Source organism: Dermacentor andersoni, chromosome 1, assembly GCF_023375885.2.
Source record: "Dermacentor andersoni chromosome 1, qqDerAnde1_hic_scaffold, whole genome shotgun sequence".
Taxonomy (NCBI): domain Eukaryota; kingdom Metazoa; phylum Arthropoda; class Arachnida; order Ixodida; family Ixodidae; genus Dermacentor; species Dermacentor andersoni.
Genome location: NC_092814.1, coordinates 184,128,241 through 184,149,446, shown reverse-complemented (window position 1 = coordinate 184,149,446; position 21,206 = coordinate 184,128,241). Strand labels below are relative to the sequence as shown.

At 44.7% G+C, this 21,206-nt stretch overlaps 1 protein-coding gene across 1 annotated transcript in view; it reads right to left on the bottom strand.

The window, feature by feature from the left end:
* Positions 1 to 1,630: 1,630 nt before the first annotated feature.
* The window catches only part of LOC126547250 (folylpolyglutamate synthase, mitochondrial-like), a 35,790-nt gene continuing 16,214 nt past the window's right edge, over positions 1,631 to 21,206 (bottom strand). Inside the window, exons 11-12 of the mRNA XM_050195204.3 lie at positions 4,958 to 5,514; positions 1,631 to 2,044 (exon numbers count right to left, since the gene is read on the bottom strand). Coding sequence (XP_050051161.1) covers positions 1,970 to 2,044; positions 4,958 to 5,514 — 632 coding nt within the window. The 3' untranslated portion in view covers positions 1,631 to 1,969. The remainder of the gene's footprint in view (positions 2,045 to 4,957; positions 5,515 to 21,206) is intronic.

Sequence of the window (21,206 nt, the reverse complement as noted above, 5' to 3'; positions counted from 1 at the left end):
ACTAACACAGTATGACAAAGGCAAGAAACGAACACTGCATTCTGCCTTTTCGCCATCTAGTTCTACCAATTTGCCACACCTGTTGCATGAGTTTCACAGTAAGCTCATACACTGCGAATAATAGAGCTTTAGCTTGTTTTGTCTGTCTAAAAAGGAGTTCTCTTTAAGAAATGTGGAAGGATGTGTCTGAAACTTAAGAACAGTTTTAAATGCCACAGGTTGCACACATGCCTCACTGCTAAGCTTTGTTACGCTTCTTGGATCACGTGTGTAGGTAGCTGCACCAGGATGCATGACTGTGCTTCATAAAATAGTGAGAATGGTGCAATGTATGCTGTTGTAGCAGGTGGCATTTATCGTATATACTTGTGTAAGCGCCGCACTTCTAGAATCTTGGCTGAGTGCGGCCCTTACACGAATCGGGCCTATGATGGCCCGCTAAACGTTCATACTGTTTCCACAACTGAAGCAGAGGGTAAGAGAGGCGCAAATTACATAATGCTGCAGTAAAAGACCTCTGATGCTGGCCCATCATCCCTGACCAGCGCTGGCCCAAATGGGGCCCCCTTCTCTAGAGGCGAAATGCCACTGATCTGACTGGAAACACTGCCAACACAGCCGAGGTGACGCGCCACACAAAGAAACAATGGCAGAGCGGCATCGACAGAAAAGCAACAATCTAGCAGCAACAGAACTAACTTTGCTTTCTGGCGAGAGGTTTTGTTTTCAAAAATTTTGCCCTCCAAAGTGGAGGTGTGGCCCTCACACAAGTATATGCGGCAGTAGAACACAAATGCAAATATCTAATGAGACCACAGTAGCCCTAATCTTATGTTCGGATTTTTATATGCATGCCGAACTACCTCTGGTTGACCTCCCTGCCCTTCTATGCATCCTTCTATTCTTATACTACATGTACTTTCGTTTGGGGTGAGCATCTAACTGTACAATAAATGAATATGTGGCCTTCGAGCCTAAAGATACCAAAAGCACAGTATTCAAAATTATGATTTTCCCGCAATTTTTCAACAAGGCCTATTTCCCCTTCAGTGCAGTCTACTCTGAGTATATAAATCCTTGGGAAAAATACAAAAGTGGTTCGAAACATCTGAAGTCGAAATAATATGACTAAATATAGCACTGACACCTTTTGGGGCACATGCTAAAAGGATGCAAGGGATAGCCAAACTAACTGAAATTCACATTAGCCGGATAATAAAGCTGATTTTATGGCAAAACCACAATATGATTATGACGAACGCCACTAAGGGGACTCCGGATTTTTTGACCACCTGGAGTTCTTTGACATGCACCCAATGCATGGTACATGGGCATTTTTGCATTTCACCCCATCAAAATGCAGACGCCATGGCCGGGATTTGATCCCACGCCCTTGGGCTTAGCAGCGCAATGCCAAAGCCACTATGCCACCACGGCGGGCCTCTTGTCCTTGTTTGTGCCAGCCCTGTACTTTGCCATAAAAAGATAAACTTGGAAAAGTTTGTGCTAGGTAATAGTTTAAATGCACCTTTTAATAATCGGGTCAAGGTGTGTGCATTAACGACATCACAAGCTACAATGGCTATAGATGTCATTTGTCAATGCTACAATATGAAAGGCTACTTGGGGCTACAAGAAGTAACATCTTTTTTTTTAATGCAGTACTCAGCAGACAGCAGACAGCTAACAATGCTTACAAACATGTCAACTGAACTAGAGCTTCATGAAGGCACAAGTTCATGTTAAAACTGTCGCATAGTGGTAATACTATTGACAATGTAACTTAAAAGTAGATACCTTTCAGTAAGTACCAGTAAATGCATTCATGGTACAAGGTATACCAATACCTTTGGTGTTGTATAGAAGGTAAGAAATGCAATTCATAAAATGTGCCCTCTTCTAAAGGAAATGCTATGCTTGTACAGTTTCTTGCAGCTAAAGATTTGCTACTGACTTCTGATTCGCACTACTAGAGCAATGCAAGTTTGGGATCCAGTAGGCGCATTACTCCACCAATTAGATGAAGGCTTCCGGTTACCAAAACCTGAAAATGAAAAAAAATCATAGTAATAAATTGCTTGTCAAAAGCCAGCACTCTTATTCTAAACAGCAGGATATATTTTCCCTGTCAACTTGAAATGAAATGTGCTCCTGAAAGTTACCATATAGCTTGTGTTTTTTTAAAGATTTTTGACATCAACATGTTTCGAAAGAAAAAAGGGGAAAACTTTTTTATAATTCTTTATCTGCATGTTTCAGTGGCAGTTACTCAATTTTCCTAAAACAGATGCATTTTCGATAAGTAAATGACATAAAAAGAATACTACACAAGCTCTGCAACTCCTACAATCACTTTACAAAGTTATCAAGACAGAAATCATGCAAACTTAGAAGCTAAAAAGAATTGTACAACAAAGTTTAATGATCTACTTAAGTTTGAAGCTCACCATGTGACAATAGTGAAAAGACAGATTAAATGCTGGTGGAATCTCGCCCTGCATGCTACATTAGTATACAGGGTGTCCCACGTAACTTGAACCAAACATAAAAATACACAAATGCAACATAACTGGACAGAACCAATGTAATGTTGTTTGCTGTTGCTTGGAGATACTCAGATTTTTTTCATTCTGCCTAATTAGATAATAAGTCTTAATTAATCAACTTCTGAAATATTATAGTTAGATTAAAAGTGCCAATGAGAAAATTGTAGAGCAATTTCTGATGCAGCTTTCTGTTTCTCGATATGTGCTACATAAAAGTGCTTTTCCGAGCGTGAAAGAAGCCCGTGAATACACAATAAGTGCACGGCAATTTTGTGTGCATTTGCAGGCTTCTTTCATGCTCGGAAAAACACTTTTATTTAGAACTTATCAAGCAACAGAAAGCTGTCGGGAGTTTTTCATGTTGCTCTACAATTTTCTCAGTGACACTTTTCATCTAATTATAATATTTGAGAAGCTGGTTAATTAATTAAGACTAATCATCTAATTAGGCAGAATGAAAAAATTGTTAGTATCTCCAAGTGAGAGCAAGCAAAATTACCTTGGTTCTGTCCAGCTGCGTGGCATTTGCATATTTTTAATGTTTGGGTCAAGTTAAGTGGGACGCCCTGTATATAATTTACTTCTTATTTGGAGACACTCCAAGCTTGCAACTGTTTCCAAGAGCTTCTTCTGGCCCTCCATCGACACCGTTCGATTTGCCTGAACCAGTTCATGAGGTGCTGCACCCTGCTATTCATTTCAAAAGGTGGAGAGCTGGTGCACAATTTCTCTGCACCATTCCAACCAGCAGAGCAGACGGGGCAGCACATGGGCATGAGCGACATTGAAACCCCACTTACGCACGTGCGCTGTGCAATGCTTGGGAGTGTTGTATATATGCATTTTTTATGCACATGTGCACTATATTTTGTGTATTTGCCACAGCCTGCAATTCAGCTCTCTGTTTGTGATGAAACAGACACTGCTTTGGTTTAAACAACATGCCTCAGTTAATATGCCAGCACTAGTGGCTTTCTTTTGTTTTTATAGCCCTGTAACGAGAAGAAAATCGCCCACACATTTGCCCACAGTGTGCTTTGCTTTTAGAAATATGCTGTCTGATTGTCCATAGCTTAAGAACAGTTATCAGTCATCCGAAGAGAAGACTGCTACTTCGGTCACTGGCAGAACTGACCATGCAATTGCAGGCCTTTATACATTTCTGCACATTTTTGCTTTCGGCACAAATGAAACGTTGCTTGTACTATTTGAGTGAGATAGCAATTATATAGACACTTGAGGCAAATTTTTGCTGTTGACATTGCCATGATGTTCTGTATAAAGTAAGTGCAATAACATCACGGCTGTGCACCATATGCTGTAGATGTCAGCAGTTTATGCATGACCAACCTCCTTCGTATAGCTGTCAAATAATTTGCTACCGCAATCAATGCTTTGCCTTGATGGGGAAACTCACTTTTTTTAAGATTGAAGCCGACCATACCTGCAGTTCAGGACCCGTCACTAAGCTGTGCACCCTGCCCCTGCCTCTCAAACTTGGTGGACAGGGCACATTAGGAGTACAAGCATACTGTGCCTGCACTGCATCTGCACTTTACCATTTGTTTCAAGCGTCGTGTTGCACCTTCACTGCTGAACTAGAGGTGCACGATTTATGACCTTCTCGTGTGCTGCCCTGAACTGGTTCACAATGGTGCTGGCAAATCAATAGGCCTAGTCTCACTGTTCTCGATGTCAGAGATTCATCCTTTTAGGAATTACGAATTCAGCACTGTTCAGCATCTTTTTTTCCAATTTGATTTTATCCTGGAGATTTCATTTCATTACCTTAAAGACCTTAATAAAATGGGTAATACATAAGGAGTAGGTACATAAGTTATACACATATAAATTAGTAAAGTAGATTAGATTTTCGTTCCGTTGCTTTGTTCCATGTAAATCAGAATTGCCCTACTTTCACTCCTGTTTTGTGCTCACAATTGATGCCTCCACTTCTGGTCACTGCCTTTGCTGTTTGCGGGCAAGCTTTCCTGCTCTGACCAGTTATTGACCAAATTGAATTGATACAGTTACAAGGCAGGGGACAATGCCCCCCACTTTATTTGTTCTCGTGACTTAACCTACGGAGGCGGATTCATAACGGGAAATACTGATGCACAATCGCATGTAGGCTACAAAGCAGGGAAAGCACAAGCTCCGATTTTGTTTTGACAATCATTGCCATCAGAAATATTTGAAGCAGACATGGCACAATTATTGCGAAAATGAATATTTTGTAGCAGCATGTAGCAAGCTTTGCCTGTAGTAGCAGTTTGGAGCAAATCTAGTGCACAGTTCCACCGTTGAATGACACGTGCAACACAAGATCAATTAAGTATGTGCTGCTGCTTTCACACTATTCTCAATAAAGGGCAACACGAAGCCACCACTACGAAACAGTTAGTGTTTACCTGTATGTGGCATGAAGGGGTCAACTGCCTGGCAGCCATCTGCTGCTCCCGGAGCCAGGTCATGACATCCGAGATGCTGGGAAAGACAATGCAAGAGTCTTCAGGGTTTCCCTTGATGCTTGGCGGACAGGTCGGGCTGCCAACACCAAGCATCTCTTCTTCTTGCAGGCTTGAGAGTAAGTGACACCAGATGCGCATGTTGGATTTGCATCTAGCCATCTCTGTGCACTTCTCCACAGTAAAGTCACTTTGGTCCGAGTATGGGCTCTTGTTTATGGTGATGCGATTAGGAGTGAAGATAGCTACATGAAAGGGTTCGTCTGCTAAATAGGAGAGCAGAACTTCAGGCCGCCGGTCCCCCATGCAGTTGAATAGAAGCACACGGCGAACCTGAATCCTTGGGCCCAGGGTGCATTGTTCAGTGGCTGCAGCTTCCCGCCACCAGCGTACACAGTAATGCACAGACTCCTCTGTGTGCGCACCGTCCAAGTACAGTGTCATGCCTTCTCCAGCAGGAACTACCTGACACCTACCAGCCCACCGGCACTGCTCAAGACCTGCAAATGTTCAGCCCACTTTTGTTATAATTTCGTAAGTTCAATAGGTAAAATTCAAAATTTTGAGACTGATGTAGAAAGGTGTATTCTAACAAAACATTATGAATGAAGTCTGGCTTCTTGAGTATTTGATATCTCTTATGCCAGTTACCAACAGTACAGATCCATCCAACAATACTGCTTCTATAAACATGTTTCATTTTTCAATAGTTTTTTGGGAAACTCAAACAGCATATCAAGAATGCACAAAAAATGCATACCTACAGGCACACACTTGACCTGTGCCACAAAAAATTGCTATTTTGCATAGTTATCTGCGTCAGAAAAAATGTGCAATGAGATTAATATCTGAGCAACTGCTGGCGCTTTTCTTTTGTTGTTTGTACAAGTAATGAGTTACATAGGTGGAGATTCTGGAATGTCTAGACGTCTCCATGCTACGCTGCATCTGAAACAGAATACAAGCAGCTCTACAACGAATTCCTTTACAGTGAAATGACCTGTATAACAAAGGATTAATTACGTCCCCACCGAATTCCCATATTTTATATGTATTGTGAATGCCTGTACAATGAACATCACTACAATGAATTTGCCTGAAGCAATAAAACGACGGACAATGACCAAAAGAAGTACTAAAAAAGGATTAAATCTAAAAGACGTTTTGGCTTCCCTACGGAAGCCTTGTTTACAATGGGATGAAGGAACGTTCACGAAAGCTTATGTATACTTCAGAACGTGACGTAAGCAGCACGTGTATGACGGGGGGGAGGGTTCCCTCATTTCGATTGAGCGTATGACATATTTCTTGTATCTCCAACGATTCCAGATACAGCCGCGATTTCAGGTTTCTTTCTTGGCCGATAACTCTCGAGCGATCCCAGTCAATCTTGTGGCCCGTTGCATCCGTGTGCTCGGCAAGGGCATTCGAAACTGTACGCTTCTTTTCGACATCTTTCTGATGCTGCCTCAGTCTCTGTTTGAAGTTGCCCGATTCACCAAAGTATGCGTAGTCGCAATCTGCACAGGGTATCTTATAGACTACGCCGGGAAACGATTCTCTCGGAAGCCTGTCCTTACCGCCGACAAGTGCTTGCCTCAGCTTACACACGGGCACGTGCGCCACCTCAATGTCATAACTGCGCAGAATGCTAGACAAGGTTTCGCTTATCCCTGGAACGTAGGGTACGGCAGCACGCTTTCTTGGTCGGGGATTAGCCGGACCGACTGAATTGGACAGGTGGCGTTCCACAGCACTAAAAAAAGACGTGGGATAGCCGCTTGTTGAGGTCGTCTCGCATGTGGAACGACTTTCTGCTGCGGTGCAAATGCGGTTCGCACGGTTGAGCAGGGAGGCAGCAACCGACCTTTTGTGAGCGTCAGGATGAACGGATTGAAAGTTCAGGTAGCGGCCAGTGTGAGTGTCCTTCCGGTATACGCTGAACGAGAGCCGTCCATCGCGTCTGGTGACAAGTACGTCTAAAAAAGGGAGTCTGCTGTCAACCTGTCTCAACTGTAAATTGGATGGCCTTTTCCTGACTGTTTAGGTGTGCAATGAACGAAGCCAAAACACTGCGCTGAATCACACAAAAACAATCGTCCACATAGCGCAGAAAAACTTTTGGCCTAGGACCGAAGGACACGAGAGCACGACTTTCCAAACACTCCATCGTAAGATTGGCAGCAGTAACAGAGACGGATGCACCCATCGCCATACCGTGCACTTGCCTGTAGAACACCTTGTCGAAACAGAAGTACATGTTTCCAAGGCAAAAACAGAGGAGCCTCTTGAGGTCGGGAATGTCAATGGGTGACCTGTCTGGCATAGTCCTGTCAGATTCTAAAGCAGAAGTGCATGCTTCCGCAGCCGTGTCAGTCGGAATTGAGGTAAACAGCGACGCCACGTCGAACGAAACCATCACCTTGTCGTCGTCTCGAGACAAGTCACGAACTTTTTGAATAAAGTCGCAGGAGTTGCTCACATGCGTGGAGCTCTTCCCGATGAGTGGAGCAGGTATGCGGACAATTTGTAGAGAGGGGAGCGGGTGTAGTCAACGATTGGATGCAGGGGGACGTTAGGCTTGTGAACCTTTGGCAAGCCATAAAGTGCAGGTGCAACACAGTTATGACAGAGAAGCTTAAAATACAAAGACTTGTGCTCGGGAGCTACAAAGCGGTACACGTCAGCCAGGAGAGCCTAGAAGTCCGTTTTAACTTTATGCGACTACACTGTTTCCGACATGCAGATGACCCTCTGAACCTTCAAGGTCAGGTCCCGAGTGAGCCGGACGTAAGTGTCCTGGTCATTAAGCAGGATCAACATCTTGTTTTTGTAGACAGTCATGTCAATGAGCACTGTTGCATTCCCCTTGTCAGCGGGAAGAATCACGATTCCAGTGTTCGCCTGAAGTCGCTTTATAGCTTTTCGTTCCTCAGCAGAAAGAGGGGAAACAAACTTCCGCCGGTGCAGACCAGAAAGGACACCAACAGCACGGGTGCAAGCCTCGTCACGGCAGGACGGGTCAACTTGGTTAACCGCGCACTCCACCGCACACACAACCTTTGTGACGTCAGGTGCAGGTGCAACATTGAAATTCGGACCTAGCTCCAGGACCGAGGCCTTGGCTGGGTTGACACTGTGCGAAGAAAGGTTGTGCACCGTAGTTCGTCTGCTGTGCGGCCGGTATGGCCTGGTAGTTTCCGAAAGTCTGTCAAGCTTGACACTGTGCACCAACTCCGCCTGACGGGCGCGTATGTTGGCTTGAAAATTGGCGTGTAGCTCTATGCTTGCAAAATGATCTGGACAGTGGACAACGAAGTAATTTAGGTGCCCCCGATGGTCAATTTGTTGCTTTATAATGAACGCCATGTAGTGGTGCTGCCACAGCGCTCCAGTATCCTCTGCGCTGGCGCTATAACAGCAGCACCAGCGATGCACTTGACGAGCATGCCGATGTCAGAACTAGTGCGACTGCACTCCTCCTGAAATCACTGAACTTCTACGCTGCTTGTTGTAACACATCATTGGTTGCAAAGGATGACTAATACATTGCATTTGATGACTACACGATGATGTAATCATAATTGACAACGTCTTCCAAGCCATATGGGATGGAAAGGACGTGAACATCAATAGAGGCAACAGTGATGAACATCCTGTAACTGAATTAAGAATTTTGACAGCAAGAAAGCCGATTGCGGGATTCGACGAGGTGCAGCTTTACTTTGCATAGCTCCTGCATTTCACTGGGGAGCATGCTGTGAACTTCGTGCAATAAGGTTGGCTGCATCTACACACTGTCAAAGTGTGCACAAAGAAACTGGCAATTTAAGTTACATAAAGGTTTTCTTTTGTTGAACATACTCTGCCTGCTTTATGGTATGATGTGCGGCCTTTACAATGAAGGATTTTGGAAGCCCTGAGCACTTCGTTATAAAGGCATTTGACTGTATTTTGACTGTACATTTCTGAAACTCGTGGAACCTGTATTTAAGTTATTTTGATGTGTTGCTGTTGTCTGTTTCAATGTAAAGGGGCCCTGAAACACTTTTAAACATAGTAAGAAAATGTTGCCAATCTGTTAATGAGGCTCCTGTGAACAAGAGACCCAAATACAATTGCACTGCATACAGCAGGGAATTTACAATCTCTTGTCAAAAACAGTGAAAAGTTGTTTGCTCTCTCTTTCACAATGTTGTCAGGTGCATCGCAACCAGCGGAGCCCAGAACAGCTAGTGGCTGATTTCGTGATCGCAAGAACATTCTCGGTAATACAATTACCAATCATTTGTGCTAAATAAATGAAAAATATATATGTCTGCGATCTCAAGAAGACAGAAAAACCATTTCATATTTGCAATGGCAGTCTACACACGACAGTTGCACGTTGCTGCATACACTGCGCATGACCTACGAGATGAAAAGCATAGTGTAGATACCCCAATCACAACAGAGTGCCACCACAAGCCATCTCGCCGCCGGGACATGTGCGGCCAGCGTGATGACATTGCTCTCTTGTGCCCACTTGCCGTCTCTCCTGTGCAGCTTCCAGCGCACTGGTGGAAGTGAAAGGAGCAAGAAAGCTGCTCATCGGCCCAGTAACTACATCTTACTTGTGCTTGAAGGGTTTGAATATGTTTTGCGGCAGGAGGCTTGCAAGGCAACATAATTTAACAGTGATGCTGCTCTATGGTTAGTTGGAAAAGTGTTTCAGGACCCCTTTAAGAGTGTGACGACGCAAGGAATATGATATGAATTTTCAGCTTGCAGGACTAATTCGTATTTAAAAGAGATATTTAATTGTTTTTCTCCTTAATGCACGTTCCTCTCTTTACACTTTAAGCATCTACCTTGGAGCTTTTGTGTCATTTCCATGTGTAGGCCTGAAAGAGTGGAAGAGGTATTCCTTGGTCAAAGTGGCAGGATATTGAAACAAAAGTGGTGTATTACCAAGTATTACTACCAACAGGGTCAAAATTCATGTATTATACAGTAAACCCACATTAATTAGAATTTCACAGGACTGGGAAAAATTTCCAAATCAGCCGAATGTCAAATTATCGAGGGAATCAAGAAAGCAAACAAATGCTTACTATGTCAATGTGCTTTTGTTTACTGAATCAGCAAATCCTGTTCCTATTTCACACAAAAGCAGTGCGGAAGCTGCAATTCTTGTCATATCATGACTGATTAGTGCTCGCAGCCTGGCCGAGGCGCGTATCTTCATCCAAGACACACTTTTCACCACTGCACAAGCCTACATGGCCCGCCAGTGAAATCAGTGAAACCAGGACCTGATGGCATCACGTATGCTTCCCTATGCCACCTTGGACATGACGCACGTGATGAGCTGCTCAACTACTACAGTGAGTTTTGGCAGAACGGCGCCGTTCCTAAACAATGGAAATCGAGCCGCTTGATCCCCATTCTGAAACCTGGAAAGTCTCCGCTTGAGATCTCATCATATCGTCCGATTGCGCTTTCGAGCTGCGTCGGCAAAGTGATGGAAAGAATGATTCTTGCTCGCTTGGAATGGTACCTAGAATGATTCAACATCTATCCGGATGCCATGACAGGCTTTCGTAGAGGTCGCACGTCCATCGACAACGTCATTGACATCGTAACATGGGGCCAAAATCAAAAAAGCCTCAAGCGCCTATCTGCGGCACTTTTTCTGGATATAAAAGGAGCATACGACAACGTCGCCCATGAGGCCATACTGAACTCACTTGAGGCTGTTGGAGTTGGTGGCCGGATATATAAATGGATTCGGGACTATTTGACTGAGAGGCGTTTTTTCTTACAGACCGAAGACGGCCCAACTTCAGACCATTACATCAGCCGTGGTGTGCCGTGGGGTGGAGTGTTGAGCCCTATTTTGTTCAATCTCGTCCTGGTAGGACTAGCGGATTACCTACCGAAGACAGTACATGTCTCAATATACGCCGACGGCATTTGCATCTGGGCCTCTGCGGTGACTCGCCCTCAGCTAAGAGCCAGGCTTCAGCGGGCGGCAACCATGACGGCATCTTATCTCCGAGAGCAAGGCCTCAGTGTGTCTACTGATAGTGCGCATTACTTGGTTTTACTCGCAAACAAATGTCATCGTATCCTGTTACCATCAATGGTGAAGCTGTATCCTATGTTAAGACGCATCGCTTTCTGGGTGTCATCATTGACCGCAACCTCTCGTGGAGCCCTCACTGCGTCTATCTGAAGAAGTTAGTCACCATTGCTCAGGTCTTCAAATTTCTATGCGGGAAAAACTGGGGTACACCAGTCCATTCTATGTTGCAGCTGTACAGGGTTTCGTTTCTCGGACTCCTACGTTACAGCCTACCAGTGTTGTCAAATGCATGCAAGACAAACTTTCGCGCCTTGGAGAGCATACAAGGTCAAGCCCTACGCACGTGTTTAGGGCTGCCTCGGTGCACTTCAACAGTAGCAACAATCGCCATCGCAGGAGACCATATAATTCAGACACATGTAGCTGTCGACTCTCTCAGAGTGCACATTTGCCATCTGTCGAGGATCCCCGACCATCATTTGGCCTCCCTACCAGCCGAGAGACCTCAAGCGACCTTTTCACGAGTGATTAGCGCTCATCAAGAGTACATACCGGCATCTTTTACACCGGCGGCGAAGCCTTCCTCTCCCCTGTGGTGCCTGCGACAGCCTCAAGTGAATTTTGCTATTCCTGGAATTACAAAAAGTCCAATCATCCATCGCCGGCTCTGAAGCAACTTGCACTCCTATTACTGCACCAGACGTATCATGACCGCATACATATATATACCGATGGTTCGACCTCACCTACCAGCTCAACTGCCGCATTCGTCGTTACAGCCAAGAACGTTACAGTTAAATTCAAATTGCCGCACACGACTACATCTACATCGGCAGAACTTGCAGCTCTCCATGCCGCTATGATGTACATCACCGAAGAGCCAACAGAGAAATGGGTCGTATTTTGTGACTCTAAGGCAGCCCTTCACAGCATCAAGTCCGCATTATGTCACAGAACTTACGAGCAGATGACATCTGACATCAGGGAACTGCACCACCATGCTCTGGAAAGAGGACACCACATTATATTTCAGTGGATTCCTGCTCACTGTGGCATTGTCGGCAACAACCTAGCTGACAAGGCTGCCCGGTGTGCCCACGAAGATACCAAGACGCGTCCAACACCTTTGGCGAGGTCGGACGCTGCCAGGGAACTTCGCCTACTAGCGCGCAAGAAGTCACAAGAACTCTGGATTTCCAGTGCCTTCAATTGCAGATTACGTAAACTGGACCCCACGCTACGGCTACAACTGCCATCTAGCCTTTCCCGCGGTGAAACAACCATGTTGTGTCGCTTGTGGCTGGGAGTAGTGTTCACGAACGCATACTCCTACCATATGGGAATGGCCGAGAGCCCAATGTGCGACTCCTGTGGGTGCGAGGAGACAATCCAGCACCTATTGTGCACCTGCCCTCGCTACGATGTCCAACGCCTCTCTCTGCGGGCAACTTTACGCCGACTGGACTCGAGACAGTTCACCGAGTCAAAGATACTCGGACCGTGGCCACACCCGTCACTGGCTCAAAAAGCGATTCGTGCACTAGTGCAGTACTTGAAGTGCACGGGCTTAAGAGACCGTTTATAGTGTCCTTGTGTATGGCGTCCCTCCCACACGTACTCAGTGCTTACTGTCTCCCTTTCTTCCTTTTTCTATTCCCCTTTCCCCCACCCCCAGTGTAGGGTAGCAAACCGGATGCTGTTCTGGTTGACCTCCCTGCCTTTCCTACCCTTGTTTTCTCTCTCTCTCTCTCTCTCTCTCGGCGAAGGTATGTTAGAAGCCCCAAGGGAAGCGAGCGTTGGAGAAGGAAGGCGCCTGAAACTGTAGAAGAGAATCGCATGCTGGGAACGTGGCAATGCAACACCATCCATTGAGCGAAGTGTCGTGGAGGAGGGTAGGCGGAGGCTCACTGGGTTGACCTACAGGGTTCGTCTCGTGATAACATCGTCCCCACTATCGTGACTTCAGGATCAAGGATGAGAGACGTACTCTTGGACCAGACGAAGAGGGAACGAAAAGCTTTATACACTATGTAGAGATATTACAGAAAATAGTGTAGAAGCAGGGGCCAGGGTGCACCAGACCGATGGGGCGCTGAATGGCGACTCTCTCTCCTAACAATGGGCCAGTTCTGCCTTAAATCACTTTGGCGACCCATCATCAGTGGGTGATGATGTCACCAGCATCGCATTCCTCTTTCACCGTGGCAGCAGCTTGGTGTGGCATGCCACTGGATTCCTCAGTTCGACTCACGGGAAGAGGTCGGCAGTTTCATGGAACTACGGAGGTCTGTACACATAGTTGGGCGAGTTGGCTTGACATGATGATGTGAAGGTTGTCAGTGGATGTTTGAAGCTAAACACAAGAGCAACCCCGTCAGAAAAACGAGGGCGGAAGGGGAGCGCCAGTTGCTTTGATGATAGGCACACAGTATGGCACAACACCACGTGCCGTATATGCGAGCATAGGTGGAAAGAGCCCGACCAGCTTTGTGAACACCATATATATATTGTTCAGTTGGTGCGCTCCGCAAGTCCATTCGTTTGTGGATGGTATGGTGTTGAGTGATGCAAGTGGGATTCACACAAACAATGCAGCTCCTACGACATCCACTGTGAACTGTCATCCATGGTCGCTGATGATCATGCGAGGCGGACCATGTCGGAGGATGACATATCGCAGCAGGAATGTTGGAATGTCATTGGCATTTGTGGAGGGTACGGCCGCCATGTCGCAGTAGCATGTGAGATAGTCGACATAAACAAGTATCCAATTGCCCTTGGCTGATTTTGGAAAAGGGCCCACAAAATCAATGCCCACTTGTTAGAAAGGCATGCTTGGAGGCAGTATTGGCTGCAGTAGTAGATGTACGTTTTTGGTGCTGGCACTGCATGCAGCTGGCCATACAGGTCTCAACAGACTGTTGCATTCCAGGCCAATAAATGCATTCCTTAATCTGGGAGAGCATCCTCGCCGAACTCAAATGGCCAGACGTAAGGTCATCGTGCATAGCACTCAGAATCACTGTGCGAAGGCTCTCCGGCACCACGAGCAAGAAAATGTGCGCCAGTGCTGGAAAAGTTCTTATACAAGAGTCCATCATGCACACAAAACTGGTGTGCTGTCATAGAGGTGAAGAGTGATGTTAATTTAGTGTCCTTGCACTGTTCGGCTTTGAAACTGTCAAAACCTGGAAAATTCGGCGACACAGAAGCCACAAGGTGATCGAAGTCGTTAGCGTCACAGTCCGCAGTGCTAAGTGGCATACGTGAGAAGCAGTCCGTATCCGCATGTCGTCGACTGCCTTTATGAGACGGTGAAGCTGTATTGCTGTAATCGGAGCACCCAGCGCGCAAGGGGGCCACAAGGGTCACAAAGGCTAATTTCAAGGTATCTGGCAGTATCATGGTCCATAAGCCAGCTCGTCTGCCTTTGATCAACACCACACAATGTAGAACCAGCATGTTCTTCTTCATTCAGTTAATGTGCATTAGTTCTAGAGTAGCATCGTAGCTGTCTGAATCAGCACCACAACAGACAACGGGCTGTATAACTGAGCAATTACAGTCGGCGGTACTCAAAACAAATTTGTAGCTTCTATTTCTGATGAACACTTTAAAGCAGTTGTGCTTCACAGCTACTTGTGATGATTCACAAACCGTACTCAATGAAAATCCTTACAGACTCGAACATGTGCTCCCACGCTATCCCTGTTGACTCCAAAGCGTACATTTTTTTACATGTTCTTTCTCCTAAAATTTCATTAGTACCGCTTTTTCTTCCTAGGGTTGAAATAAGGCTTTCGGATGTAATTTCAGTGTGACAGGAAATAAATGGGGGTAAAACAAAAGTTCCAAAAAGCTGTCATGCCACTCGCATTAACGCGTGGCGTCGTCTGCTATGCTGCATCAGACAAGGGACGCCGCCATTGAGGGGCAAGAGAACACTACGTTTAATCATTGAGGAGCTTTAGAATGCAGTGGGTGCGTCAAACTCCTGTAAGATGGTGGGGAGCGGTTCCGGGAGCTGCTCTGCCAATACTCGTCGCCAGACAATACGAGTGCTGCAATACGAGAATACAAGTGGAGAGAGCATTGTGTTGGCGGTGACACTCGCTTCCTAAAATCATGGGTTCGTGTCACTGAAATATTTTTATCTCTGCTATTAATGAACCGACTTGAAAAATTCTTGTGGTAGAACGCTCCCTAGAGGGCACGTAACATCTTTTATAACCAAATTAGCTATGAGGCCTGGTGAGGGGCCCTTTAAGAGAAAGCTTTAGCTTGGGGGCTCTTACCTAAATACATGGGAAAGGAGAAATTGTTTTTCTTGGCAACCAGTGCACCAAATTTGATGAGGTTTGTTGCGTATAAATTCAAAAGTTGAAATCCAGTGATTGTTGGTTGTGAATTTTCGATTTAGGTCGTGAATTTTTAAAAAATTGGCGAACATCGAAAATTTTCATAAGACGAAACTCTGAAGTTTACAACTCTAAAACACACTATCACAATTCTGTAAATTGCACCTAGCAGTACATCTAAAGCAGACAAAATTTATCATTGTACATGGCTCTCAAACCATTAATATGCGAGTAAAACTTCTGTAAACAATGTAACAAATTTATGTAAGATATCAATTGACATATCAAATTTGTCTGCTTTGGATGCTCTAACGGATGCAGTTTACAGGCCTGCGATATCTTTTCCTGCTGCAGAGCTACATATTTGTAAATTTTGTTTGTTTTATTTCAAACGTGCAAATTTTTTTTTAATTCCTTTTAAAAATCTAGTCTTAAATCGAAATTCTGCTTCAGACAGTCATTCGAATTTTACTTTTTCTCTCAAAAGCAACAAATTTCATCAAAATCGGCCCAGCAGTTATCCCAGAAAAGCATTTCTGCTTTTTTCATGTATTTTAATAGGCAGCATCGGAGTTGGGCCCGAGCTAAAGTTTTCTCTTAAAGGGACCCTGAAACGATTTTGACGATTTTGTACAAATGTACCAAGTCGTTAGAGTAGGCCCTTCTGATCATTGACGCATCGAAGTGCTCCACATAAAGCGTGTAGTTTATTATAAGGTTTTAAAAATGTACATCGCTCAGCTAAATTTTAAGCCACCCCTACCCATTTGATGTCATTTACCCCAATGAAGTTAGTAGGGCGAGCTATCCGATTGGCTACTCAGGGCGCATCATCGATAATTTTTCCAACTTTATGGTGAACAAATGTTGTTCGTAATAGTTGAAATGTTAGTTAATTTGTTTCTATAAAAAGAAAGTAACAGAAAGAGAATGCACAAGAACAACTTCTCACTACACTTAAGCACTTCCGGCACACAGCAAGTGTCATCTGCTTGTGTTACAACATGCTCCATTTTGATGAGAGCTCCACAGTCAGAGTCGGCCTCAGTCTTTTCGCGAGCACCATGATTCGACCTTGTTGCGTTGTGGGCTGCAAACATAGAAACTGGCAATATGTCAAGCTGCGACATCATGTCCCGCTGCAAGGCAACAGACAAGCGGACTGGCTGCAGTGCATCGGACTGCCGCTATCCGATTGGCGCCAGGATTTGCACGTTTGCAGCCGTCACTTTACACCGCAGGATTACTACCACAATAGCGTTTCGCGAGTCCGGCATTCGGGTAAATGCAAGCACAAGGGGACAGGGCCTGGCCGTTTGACCATGCTGTTCATGAGATGAGCAGAAGTGCAAATGTGAATGGTCTGCACGGAGCAGCCACCTGGTGCCACAGAGCTCAACCACACACAGTAGCAGTAACGAAATGTATTCTTCTTTGCTGCTGGTGTAAATATTTTGCAGGAGTGTAATCGTTCACACGTTTTTGTAAATGTTTGAAATGTTTTACACTTGGTTAGAGCAACATAAGCACTTTGTTTGGCTGGTTAAGCTCTGTGCCAACAGGTGGCTGGACTGTGCAGACCGATCAGGCCGCTCACGTACGTCTATGCTAAAGTTCCTTCATTAGCTCGAGTTTATGCCTCCAGCCATCCGTCAAAACGCCCAGCTCACCTGCGGTTACCGGAATACCAGACACGCTCAGTATTGCGACAGAATGCTCGAAACGCACGCTGCTTCGATAGCTCTCGCTTGGGGTCGACTGCCAAGCAGCTGGCGGAGAGTTAGGAGAGGCTTCGCGTGTGCTCTCCTAGAGGACCGGAAGTCGACGACACTAGGTGCCATCATGACGCAGAGCCAGTGAAGGCGGAGCTTAGCCCCGATCACTCGGCGAATGAGTTGAGGAGAAAATGCATGACTATGGAGGAGAGTAACTTGTAATCATCCATGACTCTCTTAATAGACAGTTTTAGTTTAGCATACACTATACCATTGCGTACACTATAATATTGCGGGTCATCACTGCGCATGCGCAGAATGCTAAACGACCCATAGCATATAGCGTACGCACGCTATTCCTCAGATTTAGTGTTGGCGTCTTTGCGTGGTTTGCGAAGTTTGCGTGAAACATGGCGGTGGTCCCGGCTGCCCGCTTCGAATTGAATTTGCCGTTGCTTTTGTATAACGCACTTCATTCGCAGCAAATTACTGTGTAAACGGCTTTCGCTTAGTCTCGGGCCACTTCGACGACAGAGTATTATGGATAACCTTGTGGTATTTTCGAGATGGCTTCTCATTTCGAACGAGTCGAAGCCTAACGAAAGAAACATTCGAGATGTCAGCGCCACCTATCGCTACAGTCGGGAGATAGCCGCAACGACAGCATGTGGCCTCTGAGATTCGAAGATCTCGCAGGCCAACTAAAACTGTAAAAAATGTGCGCTGCTTAGCGTACGCTAAACTAAAACTGTCTAATATGAGACGTTTCACACAAATTGTGGTGCGAATTAACAACTTTAGCTGTACCCTACGCGTCTACAAAATTTGTCCGAACCATTTCAGGGGCCCTTTAAAAAAACTTCATGTGACCTCGAAGGATTGTTCACTGAAGTGACAGCCTTATATGAGTATTTACAAGACCTCATAGTAACATAATATGATTACTATTTTCCTGAGCTAGGCAGCATATTCCATGATGGCAAGCATAACTGGGCCCAAATGCGTGACCAATTTTTCAGCTGATCACGCTTGCTTTGGAGATCTCATGCAATGATCTTCAATTTGTCAACACAATACACATATATACAGTAGTCTCCCAATAAGTCAAAACTAAATTAGGCTGAACCTCAGAATATGCCAAATGCTTCTGACGTGCTCGACTGGTTCTTCATAGATGCAATGTAGAAAAGTTTTACACACAACAAATTGCTTTAGTTACGCATTTCGGTTAGTTGCCATGCCTTGCAACAACAAATCGCAACAGCTGAGATTTCAAGAGTGCCTCATACTGGCATCACACTGGGCCACAGTCTGTAGTGTGGCACATACGTAGTGATGGTCTGCCTGTTAACAAGGCCATCTTAAAAGTCAAGGAAATGCCAAGAGCTTAGGCTTGGATATTCACAGCAGCAGCACATGGCTCTACCATCTCTGCAAGAGCTTGGTCTTCTGGTCCGTTGCTGCTTGCAGGGCAGCTACTTTACCATGAGTCGCAGGGAACCAAATAAATGCTTGTTCTCGGTATTATCTTTGTCTTCTGAATTAATTTCAGGCATTTCTTTCTTGTAACTGCCATCCAGGCATGTGTTGAAGGATTATCCTGTTAGGCTGAATGACTTTTCATGGTCCTTTTAGGGTTGGTTTAGCAGAAGCCTATTTTACTATGTATATGCATCCAGAAGCATGCTACTGCTTGCTGTCCAAAAATGCAGTTGAAGTTTTGTTCAACCTTTCCAGAACTTTTTTTTCTTTGATCGTACTTATTCCATACAAGGAAACTACGGGAAATTTACCAAGTATTTCATGTGACTTGCACCAAGGCAAATTACCCGTAGTTGTCGCGAGTTACTTGGGATATTATTTCAGGTGTGATGAGGTAGCTAATTAGCCGAGATCAATTATGCAAATTTTTAAGTATTCTCCACAAGAAAAGTACAAAGTTACATATCAAGAAAGGGGTCACGCAAGGAGACACAATCTCTCCAATGCTAGTCACTGCATGCTTGGAAGAAGTATTCAAGCTATTAAACTGGGAAGGCTTAGGAGTGAGGATCAACGGCGAATATCTCTGCAACCTTCGGTTTGCAAATGATATTGTCCTGTTCAGCAAAACTGGGGACGAATTAGAACAAATGATTGAGGACCTTAGCAGAGGAAGTGTAAGAGTGGGGTTGAAGATTAATATGCACAAGACAAAGATAATGTTCAATAGCCTGGCAAGGGAACAAGAGTTCAGGATCGCCAGTCAGCCTCTAGAGTCTGTAAAGGAGTATGTTTATATAGGTGAATTACTCAGGCGACCCTGATCATGAGAAGGAAACTTGCAGAAGAATAAAAATGGGTTGGAGTGCATATGGCAGGCGTTGCCAGATCATGACTGGAAGCTTACCACTATCACTGAAAAGAAAGGTGTACAATCAATGCATTCTACCGGTGCTAACATATGGGGCAGAAACTTGGAGACTGACAAAGAAGCTCGAGAACAAGGTAAGGACTGCGAAAAGAGCGATGGAACGAAAAATGTTCGGCATAACATTAACAGACAGGAAGAGAGTGGTGCGGATCAGAGAGCAAATGGGGATGGCCGATATTCTAATTGACATTAAGAGAAAAAAATGGAGCTGGGCAGGCCATGTAATGCGTAAGATGAATAACTGGTAGACCATTGAAATTACAGAATGGGTGCCAAGAGAAGGAAAGCACAGATAAGGATGGCAGAAAACTAAGTAGGGTGATGAAATTAGGAAATTTGCAGGCGCAAGTTGGAATCGGCTGGCACAAGACATGGGTAATTGGACATTGCAGGAAGAGGCCTTCGCCCTGCAGTGGACATAAAGATAGCCTGATGTTGATGATGATTACAACTTTCAAACGTTATATATGAAAAGTTGTAGAGCATGCCAAGAAACACCCAATGAAGTTGTATCCATGGTTATTTTTTCCGAGCTCCGAAGAAAAAAGATGTCACTGCACATTTTCATGTTGTAGCTGTCTCAATTGTGTTTCAAAAGACTGAAGCCCCCATTTCCATCACAGAAATGAAAAAAAAAAAAGAATGTTCGGATACATAAGCACTCCTCATGAGTTGTGAATGCAAAAGCATTAATGTCTAATTGAACGCCGCTGAGCAGTATTGTAATGCCTCGCCACATCCCAAGCGCGTGAGGCACACTCATGACGTGGTATCGCAGCCAATGAGAAGTTTCCCTGCTATAGATGCCGCCGGCTTTTTCGCTCAATGGGCCATTTGACACTTTCACATTAAAAAAAGGCAATCAGTTATGGCACCTAGCATAAACTAAGCAGCACATTGGCACTGTCATAATGAAGATAGAAGTCCTGTAGGGTCATAAAGGATAAGATGAAAGATGGACATAGCACTGAACACTGATCAAAACACCCTTAGCTTTTATTATAACAGGCATGAAGGCTTTGCTCTTTGGAAACATGATTGAAAATGCTGCAATCCAGGCGCCCAAGTGTGCATTGACATCTACACACCTAAAATGCAAGACAATGTCCATTATCTAACCCACTTGCGTACATGTCTGCCAAACAAGTGTAACAAATGCTGTGAAATGAAATTTACCGACAAGGTTTTTCGAAGCAGAGAAAAGATTATCTTCTTGCAAACATACTTTTATGCACAGTGTAGTACAATGCAGTTATTTGTGATGATGATGATGTATGGGTCCTCGCACCATAAAACATGGCACAAGGGCCAGAAATGGTCAAAGAATGCCATGCACGTGGTGATAAGTTTTCAATAAATTGTTTACAATATGAAGAAATGAATTGCAAATGGTAGATATAGCAAGGCTGTAAAATGGCCTAAAATCAGTCGCTGCAACTTGTGTAAAATATATCGGTATTAAAATAATGACAATGACTAGAGATGTCTGCCATGATGCAGTTATTTGTGCACAAAATGTGCCTTAAAGCAAATGCTGTGAAGAATACCTGAAATTTACAACATGGCCAACACAATTATACAGCATGTGAGAAATGAGCAACGTTAGGTGTACATTGAACAAAGGGGTCTTGGCAATGCA